The following is a 22,220-nucleotide window of genomic DNA, read 5'->3' as shown; positions in this document are numbered from 1 at the left end:
CAGTAAGCAAGGAAATACCTCTAGCGATTGGGAAACTCTTTTTTGCAAGGTAGGTGATTTGCTTTGTCAAAACCGAAGGAGGAGCCACAGACTGGAGACCTCCTGTAAGCAAAGTTCTCCAAAGTTCCCCTTGAACAAAGGGAAAATACAAACCACACCATCTCTACGGGGCAGCCTGTGTACCCCACGTCTAGGCACGAAAGCCCTTCCCTGACAAACTCTCAGAGGGGCTCGTGTAACAACCAAATTCATGTATACGTCCAAATGCTTCACAAATGCCCAAGTACCTTATAAATGAGACTAGCAGCATCGTTATTGCTCTTGGTTGATAAGCATTAAGCAGTTAACACACACAGTCAGCTAAGAGCTCTCAGGCACCAGATGAAGCCACAGATATAAATTCAGACATGAAAGTCTGTAATTCAGCAACAGCATGTGACACATGGCACACCCTCAATAAGGCTGATGATGGAATGAATTTCAAAAAGGTCAGTGGAAGCATCAAACTTATTGGAAGATACATCCATCATAGCCTTGAAGTGCTGTTGGCTATTGTTGATTCCAACTAACATCTCTATATATACCCATTGGATCTTTACACTTCTCCCAGGCTGGGTGAGTCACCACCTCCTGCAACAATAGAAATTTGGCAACTAATCCGGGCTTAGGCACAAAACAAAAGACATTTACACACAGAAGGAAAAAATTAGAGAAATCACTGCCCCCCTCACTTCTGGAATCAGCTACTTTTGTTTCATCCCTGCTTTCTGGTACATTTTTTGTAGTTTCTTTTTTTTAAAAAAAAATCTAGCATTAAGTTCTGGCTGTATTGAAAAAACCTGAATCAGTATTTCATAAAAGAGCAGTGATTAATTTAGAGCCTTAATCGTCGCATTAGGACCCAGTTACTTCTGAGGAAGGACGTCTCTTTTGTTCCTTCTTTCTTTACTAGATCACAAAAGGGACAGGCCCCAGGGTCAGTACCCTACCAGGATGTCACCAAAAGTCAGGGAGGCCTGGTAGAGCAGGTCGGCCGAGTAACAGCAGAGATGCCCGATGAGTTCTAAAACACGTGAGCCATAAACCTAACGCGACCCAGATGGAACAAGACAGGGTGAGGTCCCCAGCCCTCGGCGAGCCTGAACCCCGGGAAGGAGCACTAAGATGACAACAGAAACCACAGAGCAAATCCCAGCAGTGTCTGGGATCGAAGAGATCCCCATTGCTTAAGCGTTTACAGTTTGGTGGCTGTGACCTGCGGAAGCTCATCAGGACCACTGTGATGTTTAATAACCAGGGGACGTTATTGCCATGTGTGCGTGTCCGCCCGGGCGCCACAGCCCGGCATGCAGGACTCCAAGGCTCTCCCGTCCCTAGCACAGCAGGTCACAGCCACCCCACATCACCTCCCAGCCAGGATCTACGGTCCCGCACCAACAACAAGGTGTGCACTGTCCCCAACAGAAGACACAAGTTTCCATGGGACCAGCAGCAGGTAGCCAACGCCATTCGTATCTTTAAATAGAACCTCTGCGGGGCGAGGCAGGGTGCAAGCTGCAGTTTTTTTGGGAACAGTGACAAGGGATGACTTCTTGGGCTACGGATGAAAGAGAATGCAGATAAAAAGAAAGACACGGGTTAGCGGTTTTTTTTTTCTTTATTATTAGAAATAAAAAAGGAGCCTGCTTCAGAATATGGCAGAAAGGCCTTTCCTTCTTATCATATTTCAGAACTAATCTCCTCCCAGACAATCTGAAGAGGTTTCCTTCTCGTTACAGGGGAAGGGAGTGTGGATTTTTGGTCACCGGATTTATTGCTTCCAGATGTTCGTAGCTCTGGGATTTGCTACAAGATTTCAGAGCGTAGCAGGGAGGCAGCATCAGGGGCGGGGTGAGCAGAACAGAGAGAGAGAAAACTGAAAGGCACCCGAAAAGGAGGGGAACTCCTCCGGGGAGACAGCACCCTTTCCATCTGCCCCAAGGAACAGGCGAGAGGCCCTTGGCTACTGCCAGGTAATCTCAGAAGCAGCGCTTATGAAGTGGAGAAATGTGTTTTTCAACTAGGTGGAGATTGTCGTTTTCTTATTGCAAACACTGGACAAGATCTACACGGTGGGCTCCTGCGCTAGCAAAACAAAGCCCGTGCTTCTGAAACGGGGAGGCAGAGCCCCCTGAACACGAGGGAAGCTCCATGCAGACGACCTTTCCTGCAAATCTGCTGTAAGAATGTATGAGCGGCTCCAAAGGACAGAGGCTCTGCTTGAAACTCTGCCCGTCTGACTTACAGCCACGTCTGGGATGGGACACTATTTCGGAAGGAGATGGAGAAAGCTTGGGGACTCTCCTGTTTTGAACTCCAGGGACGCTGTCCTCTGACAGCTTCTGGAAGTAACAGATAATGGATGGGCTTCCCCAATGAGTGTTTACATTAGGAACTGAGGGACACACGAGACCTAAGTACGTAACCGTCTGAAACTGTGCTCTCGCACCCGAACGAAAACATCTCCAGACCTACTGCTGATCTCGTTACGGTGAAATTCACACTCTGAATCATTTAGCAAGCACTTTTTTTTTTCCAAGTTTTTTCCATGCCTTTCATTAGCCTAATAACAAAACAACCTTGGCAGACGAGGTAAATAATAAATGAAGCCACATCACAAATATAATTATCGATGTATAAAATGCTCCCACTCTACTTGATAACCATACGCTTGCAATTTAATCAAGATTTCTGCATTTCTTATTCAATCCTTAAGAAAAAAAGAAGTCTCCACTTACTTTTACAAAAGTGAAATGAATTTAAAAACAGTACTTATTTTTTTATTCAGCAGGTCTAGGTTTGTAGTGCACAGACATTTTTATACCCACCCGATCAGAGTAAAATTCAAAGGTGAGTCAGGCTATTCTTTATTTCTTATCTGCTTTTTCTTACCCAGTTTTTAGAGCTGAGGGACTCCTTTAAATTTTTGAGACCCCCTAGAGGGTCTATTAACAAATAGAGCAGACTCATGGCCGCTTTCCATTCCCTCAGTCACGGCCGATCTCAAGCTGTGCTAAATGTCGGCGGGTAGCGAGTTCGCTGGCGCCTGGCATGTTTTGGCTCACACCAGGCGAGCTAGGTATTGACCGAGAATCGATATCCTTGCTCTGAAACCTGTATGTGACAATTAAATACTGCACGAACTGTTGAAACATGGCAGAGGCGAATTGCTATCGCTATAAAAACTAAACTGAATGCTTTGGAAAGACGTGGGCGAGGAGCTGCTAAAACACTGCTGTCAAATTGGGAGCAGGCGAGTTACCGAGCAAAGACTGCGGAGCAGGGCGGGCTGGGGCAGGGTTAACAGACAGACCTACAGAATCTGGCACTCAGGTTGCTTTGCTCTTGTCTAAGGAAACCCAAACTGGAAACTGCACTTGATGCATTATGGGTATTTATTATAATAAATAATACAGGGAATTCCTCTCCATAGACACACACACACACCAATGGAGGTATGCGGAAAGATCGGAAACTAAGCCCTATTCATATATTTTAAGTGAAAATGTTCATGGCGTGTGTTGGACCATCTCCGATGATTAAGTGGCCTCGGTCAAGGCGGACACGTGGCCTTGCGATAGGTGGGTGGAAAAGAAAGGAGCCGTCCAGTGAAGTTTCGTAGGAAAGAGACAGACACACAGATCAGAGAAAAATCTCCCTTCGGTCCCGTTCTCTGAAGATATCCAGGGTTAAGAGAGATCAGAATTCATACCCAAAATAGCTGTGATCTTCTAACTGATGGTCTCAAAAAACGAAATCACAGTGGAACTCAGAGGCTCTCCAAGGCATGGCTAAGCGTCTACACAGCTTCATCTTCTTGGCGTGTAGTTCACACTACAGAACTGGGGTCTCAGTAAGCAAGGGGAAGGCAAAGGGCCGCCCCCTTTAACGCCAGATTCCCCTACCAGCTCCCTCGGCGCCAAGAGCCCCAGCTCCCCACCCTGCCTGCCGGGTGTGGCTTCGGACGCCACGGCCGGGGACCTGCCCCTTACCTTCTGCCGCTGCTGAATGTTGGCCACGGTGTCGGGCTGGAAGTCCAGCTTGTCTGTGCGGCAGAGCTTCCAGTAGAGGATGACAACAATCACCATCACCACCAGCACGGGAATGACCACGCCGACGACGACCCACAGGCTGCTGCTCTGGGACTCGGGCGGCGGCCTCTTCACCCTGTCCACGGCTGCGCACAAGGAAGGGTCTCTCAGTAACCCCTCTGCTGGACAGCCCCTCTGGGCAGTGACGTGTCTTCTTCTACGAGGAACCGGGGAGGTCCCTGTCACTGCAGCTCAAGACAACTGGTTAGAGGCTGTGATCTCCTGATGCCAGGAAAGGCCACCAAGTAAACAAACACAACACAGGTTACATCAACGACACATCGGGGATCACGGTGACAGACCGAATGTGTCTACACATGGCTAATTCAATGGCAAAGCTACGTGAACTCCGGGTCTCCTGCCTTTGTTTACTCTACAAGCTCATCCTCAATTCTCACCAAAAATGAGAAATCCTAAATGTAGTCTACAAGCCCTGCCTTAATTTCCTCACCAGTCTCTCCCTAAACCCTTGAAACATGGCTTTTGATCGAAATGGCTTTACTTAAGGTCCCAGCTGTGACTTTTTAAATCACATTAAATCACTTCCTTTCTGGCTCCCCAGGGATCCTGGTGGCTGCTGTGGGTTGGGGGGTCATCCCATACCCAACGCAGGAAGACGGTGGCCAAAAAGAAGACAGAGAGTCACTGGAGTCGATCAACTCGAGGCTCCAACTCGTTTTGAAAAGTGGGAACAAGCAGACTCTGAAGATGACCAGACAAGGCAAAGCGAACTGGTCACCCTCGCCAGCACCTGCCCAGCCTGGAGGAAATCGGAGAGAACAGACTACACCATGCTGGCCAACACTGGGCCCCATCGCTGCAGCAGCCGGAGGACCGAGGTGGGCACACCGGCTAGCATCGACCCAGGGGGCTCTGATACCATCAGAAGCTGCCAGGACAGACTGGTGAGAAGTAAATCATGCAAAACCGTCCTTTAGTAAAACAGGCCAGAGCTTGTTTTAAAAAAATAATAATAGCATGGCCGGTCGTGGCTCAGGCGTTGAGCGTCGACCTGGGATCCAGGTGATCGGGGTTCGATTCCCAGTCAGGGCACACGCCCGGGTTGCGGGCTTGATCCCCAGTCGGGGGTGTGAAGGAGGCAGCCGATCAATGACTCTCTCATCACTGATGTTTCTATCTCTCCCCCTCTCCTTTCCTCTCTCTAAAATCAATATATATATATATTTTTTAATAAAATAAAATATAAAATAAAAAAATAATAATAGTTAAGTAAAATTGAATCAAACTTACTTGGAATCTGCCGCCCCCCCCCCCCCATGGCCTTGGACAATTATGGTTCAGTCACTGTCCTGCCAGTGTCCTGCCCCAGCTCCTTCCCCAGCCCCGCCTCCCAGCAGCGGCCCTCGCCCTTCACTCCCCCTGCACTCCCTACTCACCGCCCCAGAGGGCTCAGCTCTTCTGAAAGCTCAGGCTCCAGTCACTAGGCTCCAAAAACCAAAACGCCCTCCTCTCTGCCCAAACTCCTCACCCGTTAGGGCTGACTCCCAACAACCTCCCTGTGACACCACCAGTTTCTCTTTGGTCTTTTGTCCTGGCTGCGTGTGTCTTGCGGGCGGTACCTTATGATTTCTTTTGAGATGCATTTTACTACACAAACGTACCACACTGGGGTACTCGAACTACCCTGCTCTTTAATATGGTCATGGCTCTAAGTCTCTCCTATTCAAACACATCTCGGGGACCACGCTTCATGCCCTTTTCGCATCCAATAACGGTCAACACGTGCCCTGGGATCGAAAGGCTTCTGCTCAAAGACGTAACGATGAAAACGATTCTCGGTGCTGCTTTTAGTTTGGGTTGAGGCTCCAGAGAGAGTGACAGGGGAGGGGACCCAGCTCTCTACAGCGCACACTATGCAGGATGCACGAATCACAGAGCAGAGACTAGGCGGGAAACGGGAAAGGTGACGGAGTGATAGGACGTTATACTTTTATTTATTTATTTTAATTATTTTAATTTTTTTTAAAAAAATTATGTATTGATTTTAGAGAGGGGATGAAGGGGGGAAACGGGGGGGTAGGTCAATTTGTTGTTCCACTTACTTGTGCACTCATCGGTTGGTTTTGGTTTGTGCCCTGACTGGGGCTCAGACTATAACCTTGGTGTATCCGGACGATGCTCTCAACAACTGAGCTATCCCGGCCAGGGCGAAGTTTATATTTTTTAATTTGGCCTAAAGATAGCTCATTTTGCATGAAAACAACTAAAATACAGAAGGAGGGACAGAATCACACCGAGGGGCTAGGGCAGCTGGATGCTCTTCTTAATTCTAAGCTAGTAAAACCCTGTGAGAGGCACAGTGGATCGAAACGGGGCCCACAGCTGCCCTGGTGTTGGCTGGGGCTTCCAATCCCAGGGCTGTCACCCCTGAGGTTTTTAGCACGAAAGGGAGGAAAGAGAGGCGCAAAGGGCAGATGGAAGTGGGCTGGAAAGGTGCCCATACCCTACCCTACTGCAGTTCATCTTTTTAAAAGGTCAAGTGTTTATCTGGAGTGGGGCACCTCTCCGACAACCAGAAATGTCATATGTGAAAAAAATGTTAAGTACGTGCTTTATTTTTTCTCACTGCTTTGGAACAGAGCACACTAATATACAATCATATCTCAAACACACACACACCACCGACGGCTGTTTGCTGAAAGTCGCCCAGCACCTTCTATAAAATGGAGAGAGTGTGCCCATCGGCCCTCGTCCTGGTAAGTGTCCAGGGACCAGTGCAGATTTCACGAAGAATCTCCCACTGCCGAGGATAATTCTGAAGCTGTCATTTTTTTTGAAACGGCCTTTGTCACCTATGTGTTCACTCTACAGAGTTTCCCAATGTTCTCTGATGCTGAATTCCTTCTAAACATTGACTTACCCTTTATGTCGGGAGCGAGCATCCCTGAGCTTTTACAAGGACTGCTCTCAGGATCATAAAGGAAAAACAGTCACATTAAAATAGCAGTCTGATTCATAAAGGTATATTTAGAGAAATCCACCCTTCCATGCCACTCTTTTTCTTAATTTTAAATATCCAAAATCGGTTAGTTGGAAAAAAGGCGCTGAGAGCAGCCCTTGCCAGGGGCACAGGGGCCTACTATCTTCCAAAAATAATAAAGAAATATCAAAATAACCTCATTCTAAATTGCGGAGTGGTGTGAGGCTAGGGTGGGAGAGAAACAGGATTGAAAACGGTAAGGACCAAGGACTTCTTTGTGTTAAAAGACCCAGAAGGAAGCCAATAAATGCAGAGGGCACCTCCCAGCTTCCTGCGTGACTCACTGTCCCCACCAACGTTCAAAATATGACATGTAAGGTTTTGGAATAAATACAGAGAAAACATGTTATTTTACCTAAGACAAGTTTTCAAAAAGAGAAATAGGACAGGAGTGGGGGGGGGGGGGGATTAAAGTTAACTTGAGCTACTATAACTCACTCGAACGCTATGAATACAAAATACTAGGTAGGAAAAACAGCAGTGAAGGCTACAACTACCAGCAGTGGAAAGAAAGGTCTTTTCAAATCAATTTTAACAGCTAACCTCTTATGTAAGTGCCACTTAATAATATGGGTGTAAGACATACGTCTGTTACACCCCGAGAAGAATGCTTCGACTTCAGAGTTCAGTACTGGCCAGCGTGCTCCATGGTCAGAGCACTGGCCCATGCACCCAAGGGTCACGGGTTCGATTTCTGGTCAAGGGCACCTACCCAGGTTGCAGGCTCGATCCACAGCCCCAGTCGGGGCACACAGGGGAGGCAATAGATCAGTGTGTCTCTCTCACGTCGATGATTCTCTCTCTTTTTCTCTCTCTCCCCCTCCCTCCCTTTCTACTCTCTCTAAAAAGCAGTGGAAAAAATATCCTTGGGCAAGGATTAGCCAAAAAATATATAAATAAATAAGTGAATTCCAAGTTCACTGTCAGAAAAAGACTGCCCTTTGACCCCAGCACAGCACTGACAGCTACTCGGGGGGCACCAAGCCTCAGGCACTTACGCTGGGCGACGGCGCCCTGAATTCGGTAACCCAAGATAATGGCTGCTCTCTGGATGTCTATCTTGTTAATCAGATCTGAAGACTTGACTGCGCTGAGTCTTTCTCCGTGTTGATCTTCCACAAAGTAGATGAGCTGCACGGGATCGTCCTCTCCCTCCAGCCTGGACACGTTTACCACCTGGAAGATAACGGTAACCATCAGCATTTTAGAAGCGCGTGTGTCCAGCTGCCCCTTCCTCTGGGCACTCAGCCGTGAGTGTGTTAATCACTATATATTCCAGTCCTCGTGATCAGCTCCTTACCCTATCCCGGGTTCCAGAATGCCCCCGATGCTCTCTTGATGGAAAGAGGGAGGCAGTTAAAACAAAAGATCCTCTGTGCAGAATAGCAAAGGAGCTTCATCTTGCTCAAAGTCTTCTCTGAGGCAAAGGGCCAGTAGGATACACAGACCATAGGGCTGCCAAGTCCAGGAGTCTAGACTTGCTCCCAAGAAGCTCCATGATGTTATAACATCAACCGCAAAGGCGAGGTACACCCCTGGTCGCCTGGTCTATCCAATCCCTTCTTGAATCTATTAGCATTTTCTCCCTGCTCTTCTGGGATGGGGTTTCTCAACCTTGGTACTATTGCCATTTTGGTCCAGAGAATTCTTCGATGTGGGGGCCTGTACTGAGCACTGTAAGATGTTTAGAAGCAGCCCTTCCCTCTACTCATCAGCTGTGACAAGCAGAATGTCTCCAGACAGTGCCAAAATGTGCCCTAGGGGGCAAAAATCACTGCCGGTTGAGAACCACTGCTCTTGGGCTAATGACTCTCTCAAATTCTTTCATACCGCATCCCCAATAATGGATAGATCATTCAGAGAAATGATCAATAAGGAAATAGCAGATCTGAACACCATTACGGACCAAATAAACCTAAGAGACATATGCAGAACATTCCATCCAATGGCAGAATACACATTCTTCTCAAGTGCACACATAGCATTTTCTAGGGTAGACCATATTTGAGGCCACAAAAATAGTCTCAACAAATTCAAGAAGACAGAAATTTTATCAAGTGTCTTTTCCAACCACAATGATATGAAACTAGAATCAATAATAGGAGGAAAGCTGGAAAATTCACAAGTACACAGAAATTAACAACACACTCCTGAAACAACCAATGGACCCAAGAAGAAATCCAAAGAAAAAATAAGAAAATATCTTAAAACAAATGAAAATGGAAACACAACATACCAAAACTTATGAGAAGCAGCAAAAACAGTTATAAGAAGTTCATAATTATAAATGTATACACCAAGAAAAAAGAAAGATCTCAAATACATAATCTAATTTACACCTCAAAGAACTAGAAAATGAAGAAAAAACTGAGACCAAAGTTAGCAAAAAGAAGGAAATAATAAAGATTACAGCAGAAATAAATCAAATAGAGAACAGGAAAACAACAGAAGAGATTAACAAAATAAGAGTTGGTTCTTTGAATAGATAAACAAAATTAACAAACCTTTAGCTACACTAACCAGGAAAAAGAGAGTTCTCAAAAATTATAAATGAGAGAGGAGAAATTACAAAAGATACCACAGAAGCAGAAAGGATAAAAAGAGACTACCATAAATAATTATACACCAAATTGGACAACCTAGAAGAAATGAATTAATTCCTAAACTATACACCCTACCAAAACTGAATCATGAAGAAACAGAAAATCTGAACAGACCAGTAACAAGTAAGGAGATTGAATCAGTAATCAAAAAATTTCCAATAAATAAAAGCCCAGGACCAGATGGTTTCACTGACAAATTCTACCAGACATTTAAAGAAGAGTTAATGCCAATCCTTCTCAAAATTTTCCCAACAACTGATGAGTAGGCAATGCTCCCAAACTCATTTTATGAGACCAACATTATCCTGATACCAACGCCAGGTAAGGACACTATAAGAGAAGTAAATTACAGATCAATATCTCTGATGAACATAGATGCAAAAATGTCTCAATAAAATACTAGCAAACCAAATTCAACAGCACAATAAAAGCATCATACACCATGATTAAGTAAGATTCATCCCTAAGATTCAAGGATGGGTCAACATTTGCAAATCAATAAATGTGATACATCACATTAATAATTGAAAGATAAAAATCATAAGACCATTCAATAGAAACAGAAAAAGCATTTGGCAAAATTTAACATTCATTCATGATAAAAACTCTCAACAAACTGAATATAGAAGAACCAAACCTCAACATAGTAAAAGACATATATGACAAACCCACAGCTAACATCATGCTCAATAACAAAAGGTTGAAAGCTTTTCCTCTAAGATCAGGAACAAGGAAGGCAAGGGTGCTGACTCTCACCACTCCTATTCAACACAGTACTAGAAGTCCTGGCCATAGCAATCAGGCAAGAAAAAGAAATACAAGTCATCCAAATCAGAAAGGAAGAAATAAAACTGTCTCTGCTTGCAGATGATACAATCTTATATATTTTTAAAAACCTAAAGGCTCTACCAAAAACTATTACAACTCATAAATGAATTAGTAACTTTGCAGAATACAAAATCAGCACAATGGAATCAGTTGTACTTCGATAAACTAACAATGAACTATCTGAAAAAGAAATTTTAAAAACAGTGCTGTTCACAATAGCATCAAAAACAATAAAATACTTCGGAATAAATTTAACCAAGGAAGTGAAAAATTGTAAGACATTGGTGATTAAAGAAGACGCAAATAAATGGGAAGATATCCCATGTTCACAGATTGGAAGAATTAATATTGTTAAAATGTCTGTATCACCCAAAGCCACCTGCAGACTCAATGCAATCCCTATCAAAATTCCAATGGCATTTTTTTACAGAAATAGAGAAAACAACCCAAAAGTTTATATGGAACCACAAAAGATCCTGCTGACAAAGGAGCCAAGAACACTCAATGGAGAAAAGACAGTCTCTTTGATTAATGATGTTGGGAAAACTGAATATTCACATGCAAAACAATAAAACTGGACTATCTTACACCACTCACAAAATTAGTTCTAAATGGAAAGACTTAAATATAAGGCTTGAAACCATAAAATTCCTAGAAGAAAGTATAGGGGGGAAAACTCCTTAACATTGCTCTTGGCAAAGATCTTTTGGACATGAGGCCCAAAGCACTTGCAACAAAAGCAAAAATAAACAAGTGGAACTACATCAAACTAAAACGTTTCTGCATGGCAAAAGAAACAATCAACAAAAATAAAAAGGCAACCTATGGAATGAGAGAAAATATTTGCAAATCAAACATCTGTAAAGGTTTCATATCCAAAATATAAAAGGAACTCATATATCTCAAGAGCAAAAAAAATACATCTATTTTTAAATAGACATTTTTCTAAAGAAGACATACAAATGACAGCGGGCATATGAAAAGGTGTTCAACATCTTAATCATCAGGGAAATGCAAATCAAAACCACAATGAGATATCACCTCATACCTGAATGAGATATCACCTCATATTAGAATAGCTAATATCAAAAAACAAGAGATAAGTGTTGGTGGGGTGTGGAAAAAAGGGAACCCTTGTGCACTGTTGGTGGGAATGCAAATTGGTACAGCCATTATGGAAAATAATATGGAAGTTCCTCTGAAATTTAAAAATAGAACTACCACATATAACCCAACAATTACACTTCTGGTTAAATATCCAAAGGAAAAGAACTCATTACCTCAAAGAGATATCTGCACCCCATGTTCACTGAAGAATTGTTAACAATAGCCAAGACATGGAAACAATATAAGTGTCTATATATGGGTGAATAAAGAAAATGTTATAGTCTGGCTGGCGTGGCTCAATGATTGAGCATCGACCTAGGATCCAGGAGATCACAGTTCGATTCCCACTCGGGGCACATGCCTGGGTTGTGGGCTCGATCCCCAGAGGGGGGCATGCAGAAGGCAGCCAATCAATGACTCTCTCATCATTGATGTTTCTCTCTCTCTCTCTCCCCCTCTCCCTTCCCCTCTCTGAAATCAATAAAGATATATTTAAAAGAAAAAAGAAAATGTTATATATATATATATATATATATATATATATATATGTGTGTGTGTATATATATATATGTGTGTGTGTGTATATATATATATATATACACACACATACACACCTTCACACATACACACACGAAATGATATTCACCCATAAAACCAGAAGGAAATCCTGCCATCTGTAACATGGATGGTCCTAGAGAGTATCGTGTTAACACATACTATATGATCTCACCTATCTGCGAAACCTTAAAAAAAACAAACTCATAGAAACAGAGAGTAGATCGGTGGTTGCCTAGAAGCTGGGCATGGGAGAAATGGCTCGAGGTTGTCAGAGGGCACAGACTTCCAGTTATAAGTCTAGGGATTTAATATACAGCAGGGTGAACAGTTAGTAATACTGTACTATATACCTGAAAGTTGCTAAAAGATCTTAATAGTTCTCACCACACACATACACAAACCTTATTGTGGTCATCATTTCGCAATATGTATTTATATCAAATCATCACACTGTGCACCTTAAACTCACACAGTGTGGTATGTCAGGTCTCTCTCAACCAAGCTGGAAAAAATTCTCATACATTCATAATCTGCTGCATCAAGCAGTACTTTGATTTGTTCCAAAATGTATGCTCTCTCTGGTGTTCAGGGTGGCCCTTTACATTAGTACTTCAGAATCTAGAACATTTGTAAACAAATACAGCTTTCTGTTCTCCTGCCATTTCTCTCATTAACACGCAACCATTTTACTGCCCCTTCGGACTCCAGCAGAACGCTGGCTGATGTTCTGAGTAAAGGATCAGCAATGACGCCGAGCCCCCCATTTTACACACGCAGTTTGAATCTTTGCTCTCCACAGCTGTCATTGGCAAAATAGCTGCCACTTCTCTAGCCACGTGTCCAGGACCGTAACACTGCTCCGCACGCTTGACATGGCTGCTGGACTCAGGATTTCACTGTGAGCGCCTTCTTCCAGGTCACAGATAGAGATTCTTAACACAGGTTGCAGCCCGCAGCCCTGGAGAAACTGTTCTTTGTGCGTCTCCCTCCTGAGCTGGGTTCCCCTGGCCTGCCCTTTGTTTGGTGTTTCTAGGCCAGTTCCCTGACCACTTCTGTTCCCTAGCCACCTACTCCCTGCCCCCGAACGGTGCTGCACTAATTTTTTATTAGCCTTTAGAATGGATACTAACAAAGGGCTACTAAAAAGCAAGTCGATTACACCCTTGTGTCCTCCTACCTATGTGCCTATTTATTCCATTAAAATGTTCTGATACATTTTTTTAAAGATTTTTTAATTCATTTCTAAAGGGAGAGAGAGAGAGAGAAATATCGATGTGAGAACGAATTAAGCCCGCAACCCTGGCATGTGCCCTGACCAGGAATGGAACTGGCAACGTCCCAGGTGCACAGGACAAAGCCCAACCAACTGAGCCACACCAGCCGGGGCTGTTCTGATAAATTTTAGAAGCGGTTTCTTCTTGCAGGAACCATATTTCCGATTTCCAATGATATCCACCTTATTTAAAGATCCTACAAGCTTGGCCAATCTGAAAATAACAGTCAGTGAAATCTAAGTCCAGCATCCTTTCTGGATGACTCTTATCGGACTCCTCTCTGGAATCCATACAACCATGGTGTGATGGAGTCATCATTCTGGGCAACATTTTCTATTTCATTTTTAAAATGACTTGCTGACTAAAATCACATGCTCACTATAAAAATTACACGTTCATTGGAGACATTTTTAAAAGCACAAAGAAAAATGTATAACAAATAAAATTAAAGTCACCTCAAATTCAACCAACCGTAGGAAGCCGCTGTAAATATTTTAGCATATTTCCTCCCATTCATTTTTTTCATGAGTTTTACATTAATATTCGGATTATATTGCATAACATTCTTTTATAGCCTCTCTTCACTTGAAGATTTTTCTATATCACTAATTCAAAAAAATGGTAACAGCTGCACATATATTCTAACAGATATAGATTCATGACAATTTATTCACCCATTCCCCAACTGCTGGACATTTCGATCATTTTAATACTTGCACTTTTGCAAATGATGTCTGCTGAAGAGTCCTATGCCCGGCACATAAGTCCTTGTCTCTGATGCAGACGAGCAGCAGGGCACGGTTTCCAAGCAACCCATCAGATGGCACCGTTACCGTGGGGTGGCTTGGTTAACGTTCACAAATCCAATATTCCTACCTCATGGAGCTTTCCAATCGAATCTAGCACCTGGTCGTGTCGTATGGTGCTTTATAACTGTTTTATGGGCATCTATTAACCTCCGCCCAGACCCTGAGTTGCATGAAGCCAGGGTCACTGAACAAGGCCAAGCTTTTATAACTCACCTTCATTTTTATTTTTCGTTTTATATTCATGTAAATATATATTTATTTGTTTTATATTTATATTAATTAATATAACTCTCAAATTGACTAGTTCTTAAATTGCTCTGTATTCTATTGCATCTGGCAAAGGAACTGTTTTAGAAACCTAACCACCGTGTCTGTGGGAGGGGAAATTAAAAGCAATGCGTACGGGGGAAAACCTGGTGGAAGAGCTGGGGGATGACGGTGCCAGCTCTAGGCCAACTGCCAGCATCAACTCTGCAGTCTTCTCCCTCATGCCCCTAAACCACCCACCTCCTCGCCCCTGCCCTTCCGGGTCCCACCCGGTTTCCTGTCTCCGGACGCACAGCTCCAAACATCCCACTTTCCTAGCTCCACAGGCCAGCAGCTGGTAAAGGAAAATATCCGAAATAACATGAATGCACACGGAGATGGGGATAAATCACAGCCCCAGCCTCCAAAGTGCTGGGAGCCTGTGCACTTCAAAATGGGTCACTTTTCGATTCAAATGAATCTGTCATTTGTAACTTTTCTGCTCATCGACAGGGTGAAGAGCATTTTGGGTGACATGAGACCACCAGGGGTGGCGGGAGGAGGCAGGATGAGGTGCTAGGGTAGAGGGCGGAAAATTTTCCGCTTTCTGCTCTCTTAAGGTCTCTTCCAGATGAATGGTTATGTCTGTGATGATATGAGTAACATTACCATCCCATAACTGACTACATCTGGGGTATTAAAAGATGACTTTTTGAAAAATGAGGTCATCCGCTGGCATGGCAACCCAATGACACAATTATTTTCACTGTGGTCCCCACAAGGTCCATTCCTGCACCGACCACTTACTGAGGACTCGGGAAGTATTTGCTAGACTCTAGCTGATCTGAAATGCTGCCCAATTCGGTCGCCACCTGAGGCCGCATTCCACCGAAATCAGAATTCCCTGGTGGCATTCCCCATGTCGTGACAACGCCCCCGCCCCTGCTCGGGCCTCCTTGGCTACCTGCACCACGCTGTTCCCGGCAGCCACGGTGGCCCTTCTCCACACCCGCCTTCTCGTGGAAACCTCGCTCAGCAGCTGGGCCAGTTTGCGCTCCATCTCAGCTTGAAACACTTCATTCTGAAGCTGCTTCTCAACAACGCCCAGGAGGACTACATTTAAATTAAAACACACACAGGCCCAAAACAAGTTAGCGGTGGAAGCAAAAAGGGTGCGTGTATAAGAGAAATTAATACAGGGTTACTGGAAAGGGCCAATCCCTAGAGCAGCGATTTTCAACCTTTTTCATCTCGTGGCACACATAAACTAATTATTAAAATTCTGCAGCACACCAAAGAGTGTATTTTTTGCTGATCTGACCAAAAAAGAAAAGGTAATAATTCTGACTCATTCACACCAGAGTTACTGTTGTGTTGGCTGTTGTCATTTTTTTAAAATAAGTTTTTATTGATTTTAGAGCGAGAGGAAGGGAGAGGGAGAGAGAGATATAAACACTGCTGAGAAACATCGATCAGCTGCCTCCTGCATACCCCCAAGTGGAAATTGAACCCACAACCTGGGCATGTGCCCTGACTGGGAATCGAACCGATGACCTCTTGGTGCATGGGAACATGCTCAACCAACTCATCCGCACCGGCCAGGCAGCTGTTGTCATTTTTTTTTTGACAATCTAAGGGAAAAGAGGTCAGTGCTCAATAGTCAGGTATTGCATGTTTTAAAAATTCTTGCAGCACACCAGTTGAAAATCACTGCCCTAGAGTGGAGACATTAAAAGGGGGAAAAGCAAGGGAGGATCCAGGAAGTGCTGCTCATGGGTCTTATCTTCAGTTCCAAGCTCTGCGTGTTACAAAGACTGGTGGCCAGAAGTCCCAGAAACTCAGCGATGCACGGGGGCTTTGGGGCTAAGATGGCCTGCGCAAGATCAAACATTTTGTCTGCACTTATTTCAAAATTTCTGGAAATGGTTTAAGTTCATATCTTATCTGGACTCATAAACTGACTCCAGATAAGGTGCCTGTCTTCAGCCAGCTGCTGTAAACAAGATTATCTACAGAGACAATCTGCCAGATTTTCTTTTCGGCCAGCTTGGCTCAAATCCCCTCTGAGATAGAACCGCGGGCAAGTTACTTAACGGCTATGAAAACTATCTGGGAAATGAGGCCTCAGGACCACGCCGAGAGGTGGGCCCTGCACGTGGAATGTTGTATGTGAAGACGTGCAGGTACAGGAATCCACAAATGGTGACTGTCACCATTCCACTTGCTTTCTCGCCATGACCAGCTGCACTGCGCTCCTCACTCTCTGGGCACCGGTAAGCATGGTCCTACCTCTTACACTTTTGTACAACGAGGTCAGAAAGTCTTATTTGGCAATGCCATAGCTGTAAATATCCGTCCCAGGCCCGCAAGACTTTAAAAAAAGCTCCTTATTTGCTCACCAAGTTACCTTACTTGTCCTTTGAAAACCAAATAAATAAGACTTTTAGGAGAGAAAAAAAAATCCTCGCTTCAGAACCTCGCCCTGTTCTGGGTCTGAAAGCTGTCAACTCCTGTTAGGCTGCCCCGGACTCGATGCGTGAATTTTAGAGAAGGCCAGCGCTTTTTGTGCTCTAACTCAGTGGGACCCGTTCCCACCGTCCAATCTGAATTCTTTTTCTCATTCATTCTTTGCCAAGAATTTAAGGGACGCTTTGCCCTGAATTTAGGACTGAGAAACGGGAAAGGCGGGATCAATTCTTCATACGCCGGCACAGACTTTTTAGTCTAACAGTTCCCGAAACACGACGGAAGTGACACGTACCTGTTCTTACCCAAGAGGACTTCAACAGCTGCGACAGGTTGAGCTGCGGATACTGGAAGGCTACAAGGGGGGAAGGGGTAGGGAAAGAGACAAATCTGTCAAAAGCATTTTTGCAACAGTCTGAAAGGGCAGAGTCCCGGGAGACACTGGTTAAGTCACAGGCATTGCCTTTCCTGTACGATTCAGCACTAAACGGGGAAGAAACAGCTTCTCGGCGTATCCCTTTCAAGGAGAAAGAGGGACGAAAAGAAATTAGGGCTTGCTCCAGGGGCACCGCGGGACACTGCCTCACAGGACCACCCACATGTCACTGCCGCAGGGCAATGAGCTTTCACACGGTGCTCCTCAGGGCTCCAGGTTTCCCAGCAGTGACTCGGGGCCAAGCGGCCCTACGTCCTGGCTGGCGTGGAACAGTCCTGGCTACACCTGCTGTCCAGCATATTATTTTATTCACATCTTCATATACATAGTCAAAAGTTGCTCGACATAAATAACGAATTTTACCCGTCCACTGCTGCATTTGACAGTTCCTCTTTTTCATTTAATTCACATTACACTAAATACATTAAGAATCATTGGACCATTTGGTTGTTCCATTTTGGAAAAAAAAAAGTATTTATTTATGTTTTTATTTTTTTATTTTTTTATTTTGGCCTGACTTCAACTCTGGAATCTACTGCTTTTTTTATTTTGTTTTTGGTGTTGTTTTTAAGTAAATGTCTCTCTCACCCCCACCCCATTCCATTTGCACTGTGAATCTAACTGCCAGGAAGAAAGGTTTTGTATGCCTTTATTATTCTTTTTTTAGGTGTACACAAAATAAAATTCACTCTTTTGGGGGATCTAGTTTTATGGGTTTTGACAAATGCATAGAGTCATGTAACCACCACCACAATAAAGACATACAACAATCTCGTTGCCCCCCAAAATCGCCTCCTCTACCCTTTGTGGTCTAGCTTTCCTCCCACCCTTCACCCCTGGCAACCACAGATCTGTTCTCCACCCCTCTGGTTTCCCCTCTTCCAGGACTGGTCTCATCTTTAATGGGACCCCTTTCCTTAGAAACGAGAATAAATTGAGGCCCAGTGGGTGAGGAGGGCTCTGGAGGCCCACCCTGGCTTGACTGACTCTGAGAAGCTCCAGTGTCATCTGATATATATTCTGGTTTTCAGCTAAATATGCCACTTGAGAAAAAGGTCCACCAGCGAAACACCCATGGCAGCATCCCCAGCGCCGTCGGGGGGGGGGGGTACTCACGTTCGGCGATCTGGAGCACGGGGTAGCCCAGGTAGAAGCTGAACTCCACCTCGCTCAGGTTCCTGAGCAGCTCGCTCACTTGGGTCCCGTTCCAAAACCCCTGCGCGCCTCTCACGGCGAAGACGATGTTCACGGGGCCCCGGCGGGGCGCCACCCGCGGAGAGCCCACGGTGATATTCAAGATCTGAAAGGAGGAAGCCGGAGTCAGCTTCTAAATCAAGTGAAAACGTTCCGCTGAAAGTCTGACTGTGGTTTCCCTCTCACAGTTTCTCTCACCGAAATTCAAAAAGAGGGAACATTTTTAGCCCCAGCCATGTGGCTCAGTTGGTTGGAGCATCACCCCGTGCACCGAAAGGTTGCAGGTTCAGCCCTCACTGGTGTTGCTCAGTGGTTAGAACGTCAGCCGGCATACCAAATGGTCACAGGTTCGATTCCTAGTGAAGGGCATGTACCTCGGTTACGGGTTCACTCTCCACCCCTGGTTGGGGCGAGTGCAGGAGGCAACCAGCCAATGTGTCTCTATCGCATCGATGTTTCTCTCTCTCTTTCTCTGTCTCTCTCTCCCTCCATCTCCTCCCTTCCACTCTTTCTGAAAAGCAATGAAAAAAATATCCTCAGGTGAGGATTAACCGTAAATTAAAAAAAAAAAGGTTACAGCTTCTATTCCCAGTCAGGGCACATACCTAGGTTGCGGGTTTGACCCCCGGTCAGGGTGTGTACAGGAGGCACCCAAGCAATGTTTCTCTCTCACACTGATGTTTCTCTCTCTCTCTCCCTCAAATAAATAAACATATCCTCGGGGGAGGATTTAAAAAAAAAAAAAAAAAAGAGGGAACATTTTTAAAGGAAGAGTAAACGGGCTTTAATGACCTGGTTCCCTTCTGCAATACTTTAAATCCTCAGGATACCGAAGATGTTTTTTACATTAAGTGATGAACTGAGCACATGCATCTAGAGTCGTGTCCCTCCCCTCCCCCTCCCCCTCCTGATCCCACAGAAAGAGCAATAAAGCTGAGCAAAGAGGAATACGTGCACAACAGCGCTGAGAAAGGGTAAAAACCTGAGGTCCTTTAAAATGTCTGGAAAATGGAAAGGTTGGAATCATGTTGTTTTAAACCAGAAAGGTGGGACCAAGACCCAACACACACACAGGCACAGGCCACAGTGGAGCTGAGAGCCGTTCTCCCAGGCTCCACAGTCGGGATCCACAGGAACCAAGAGCCGGCTGCCCTAATTAATTAAAGGCTGTGTGCCAAAGAGCCCAGGCAATTTCCTCCCTCCTCTTTCCCTTCTAACTGCCACACCCAGGCCAACACAGAGGTGCCAACAGCAGCCACATCTCCACCCAGAATAGCCCAAAGTACTGCTCCCTAAGGACAGTGAGCTTCCTGCCTGAGAAGACCAAGAGACTTTGCCCCAGGTTAGATCCCCAAGCAAGGAGGTGGGTAGAGACTGCTCACAAGAGACAGAGGAGGAGAGACAATGAAAGAAAAAGCACCTCTGCCATGAAAAACACACTGACTTGCCCCATCCTGGGGTACAACCTCCCTACCTTGCACTGGGGGCAGGAGTCCCTGTCTGCCCGTCTCTGACAGCCCCAAAAAGAAGCTCACCGCAGACAGTCTGCCCAGTGCCCAGCGCTCCACTGAATCTCCCATCAGGACACAGGGCTGACGTGGAAACAGACTCGACAGCTGAAGGGGAAAGCCAACCAAGCTTCCAAAAATCAACCACCTGCTCCTTCATTCCTAACACCAACCCACCAACCGTCTCCAGGAATCTGCAGAAAACTAATAGCGCAAAAGCAAAGGACCAAGATTGACACAGCACCGTGGCTGCAGAGAAAATCGAGATAACTTAGCACACAGAAGACAACTTCTAAAAAACTCTAATGTCCTCAGAGACTTTCAAGGTGATATCACACCCTCATGCAAGATAATGCTTCATCATTGCAGAGAAAGGCTGCAATAAAAAAAAGAGCAGAGAACAATGAAAAAAGTGATGGCTTAAAGAAAATTCAATAGAGGGGCTGAGTAACACAATAAATGCGGCTGAAGAGTAAATTAATGACTTGGATGACAAAGTTTAGAAAATCTGTAAAAACAGGGATTTGTAAGAGATTAAAAATATAAGAAAAATAAGAAATATGAAAAGTGAATCCAAGAGGACCAAAATCTATTTACTATGAATTCCAGAAAGAGAAAACAAAAAATATGAAGGAAAAAATATTGAAGAAATATAAAAACAGCAGCAGTTTCCATACAATACATCCACAGCCTGTTCTTTGATTAGTAGCTATACTCCCCAGATTTAGAGGGACGCACTGCCTTTCTGCTATTCCATAAAAGGAAACAACAGTGTATTTAGGGCACTCCCCCCACTGGATATGCTATAAGTTGATAAGGTTCCTTTGTAGAACATTCTTGAATTTCCTGCATATGCTCCTCTCGGCTCACCGTATCTGAGCTCCCTGGTTACCCCACCCAAACGCCATGGAAAGAGATCAACCCTGATCTACAGGAACAGAACCTCCTCCACTGAAGGGAATTAGCAAGAGCACATGCACCTTCAACGATACATTATGAAGCGAGTTCCTCCGGAAAGGCACTCGGTGCTCTTCTCACCTGCACCGTGAGGTTATAGGTGCCCTGCTGGTGCTTCCTCACTTCGGAGAGAGCTATCATCAGGCCTTTCTCGATGCGCTGGGTGAAGTTGCAGAAGCCAGTATCCACGCTCGGAGGCACAAACTGGAGGACTGAAAGAAAACAGCGAGCACAGGCCCATGAATGAGGCTCTCGTTTCTCTAGCAGAGAGGAGTGAGGAGACAGAGAAACAGAACCTAAATCAACCAACAGTGCCAAAGCGACGTTATCATTTTTAAAAGGGAAAATGCTTAACTGACTGAAACATTTCACATGTATGTGAATTAGAGATGAATTCTTGAGTATTTATAGGTGAAATGACATGACATCTGGTATTGCTTTAAAACACTCTGGCTTCCTCAAAAAACGTGTGGGGATAGATCAAACAGAATTGGGAAAATGTTGATAATGTTTTAAGCTTAGTGACGGGCCCATGTGGGCTTATATGTTATTCTCACTACTTTTGTATGTTTGGAAAATGCCCATAATAAAAAGTTAAATATGACAGAAATAATTACTGCGAATTTTAGGGGGTGAGATGATATTATTGACAGATATGTATGTATGCATGCATGCAGATATGGATACGTGTATATGTGTGTATGCGCACGCATGTATTATATATGTTTAAGAATCCTTATCTTTAGAGACATAGGCTGAAATACTTATGAATGAGATGATAAGACATCATAGCAAAATAATGTGAGATATTCGCGAGATCGATCCACGCTGTCGCAAATGTCAATATTTCAGAAATAAGTCGGACAGGAAAAGTCAAGAACCAGGATTTCACCCTTGGTTATAAAACTGAAAGCAACAAATGAGCAAACAAGATCAAACAAATCTCACAGGCACAGACAACTATGTTGGTTACCGGAGGGAAGGGGGGTGGGGGGTAGTAGAGGGTAGAGGGGGTCAAACACACGGTGACAGAGGAGACCTGACTGGGGGGGGCACACAATGCAATATACGGATGATGTATCATAGAACTGTACCCTTGAAAC

At 44.6% G+C, this 22,220-nt stretch overlaps 1 protein-coding gene across 1 annotated transcript in view; it reads right to left on the bottom strand.

Moving 5' to 3' along the window:
• KIAA1549 (KIAA1549 ortholog) overlaps positions 1–22,220 on the bottom strand; it is a 112,003-nt gene that overhangs the window by 36,324 nt on the left and 53,459 nt on the right. The window contains exons 5-10 of the mRNA XM_087820993.1: positions 21,199–21,329; positions 18,575–18,758; positions 17,318–17,377; positions 15,521–15,669; positions 8,130–8,307; positions 4,032–4,216 (exon numbers count right to left, since the gene is read on the bottom strand). Of these exons, the coding sequence (XP_087677119.1) occupies positions 4,032–4,216; positions 8,130–8,307; positions 15,521–15,669; positions 17,318–17,377; positions 18,575–18,758; positions 21,199–21,329 (887 nt within the window). The remainder of the gene's footprint in view (positions 1–4,031; positions 4,217–8,129; positions 8,308–15,520; positions 15,670–17,317; positions 17,378–18,574; positions 18,759–21,198; positions 21,330–22,220) is intronic.

This window comes from Miniopterus natalensis, chromosome 10, assembly GCF_054644295.1.
Source record: "Miniopterus natalensis isolate mMinNat1 chromosome 10, mMinNat1.hap1, whole genome shotgun sequence".
NCBI classification, from domain to species: domain Eukaryota; kingdom Metazoa; phylum Chordata; class Mammalia; order Chiroptera; family Miniopteridae; genus Miniopterus; species Miniopterus natalensis.
Note: the sequence above shows the minus strand (reverse complement) of the source record. Positions and strands in the feature narration are given on the sequence as shown.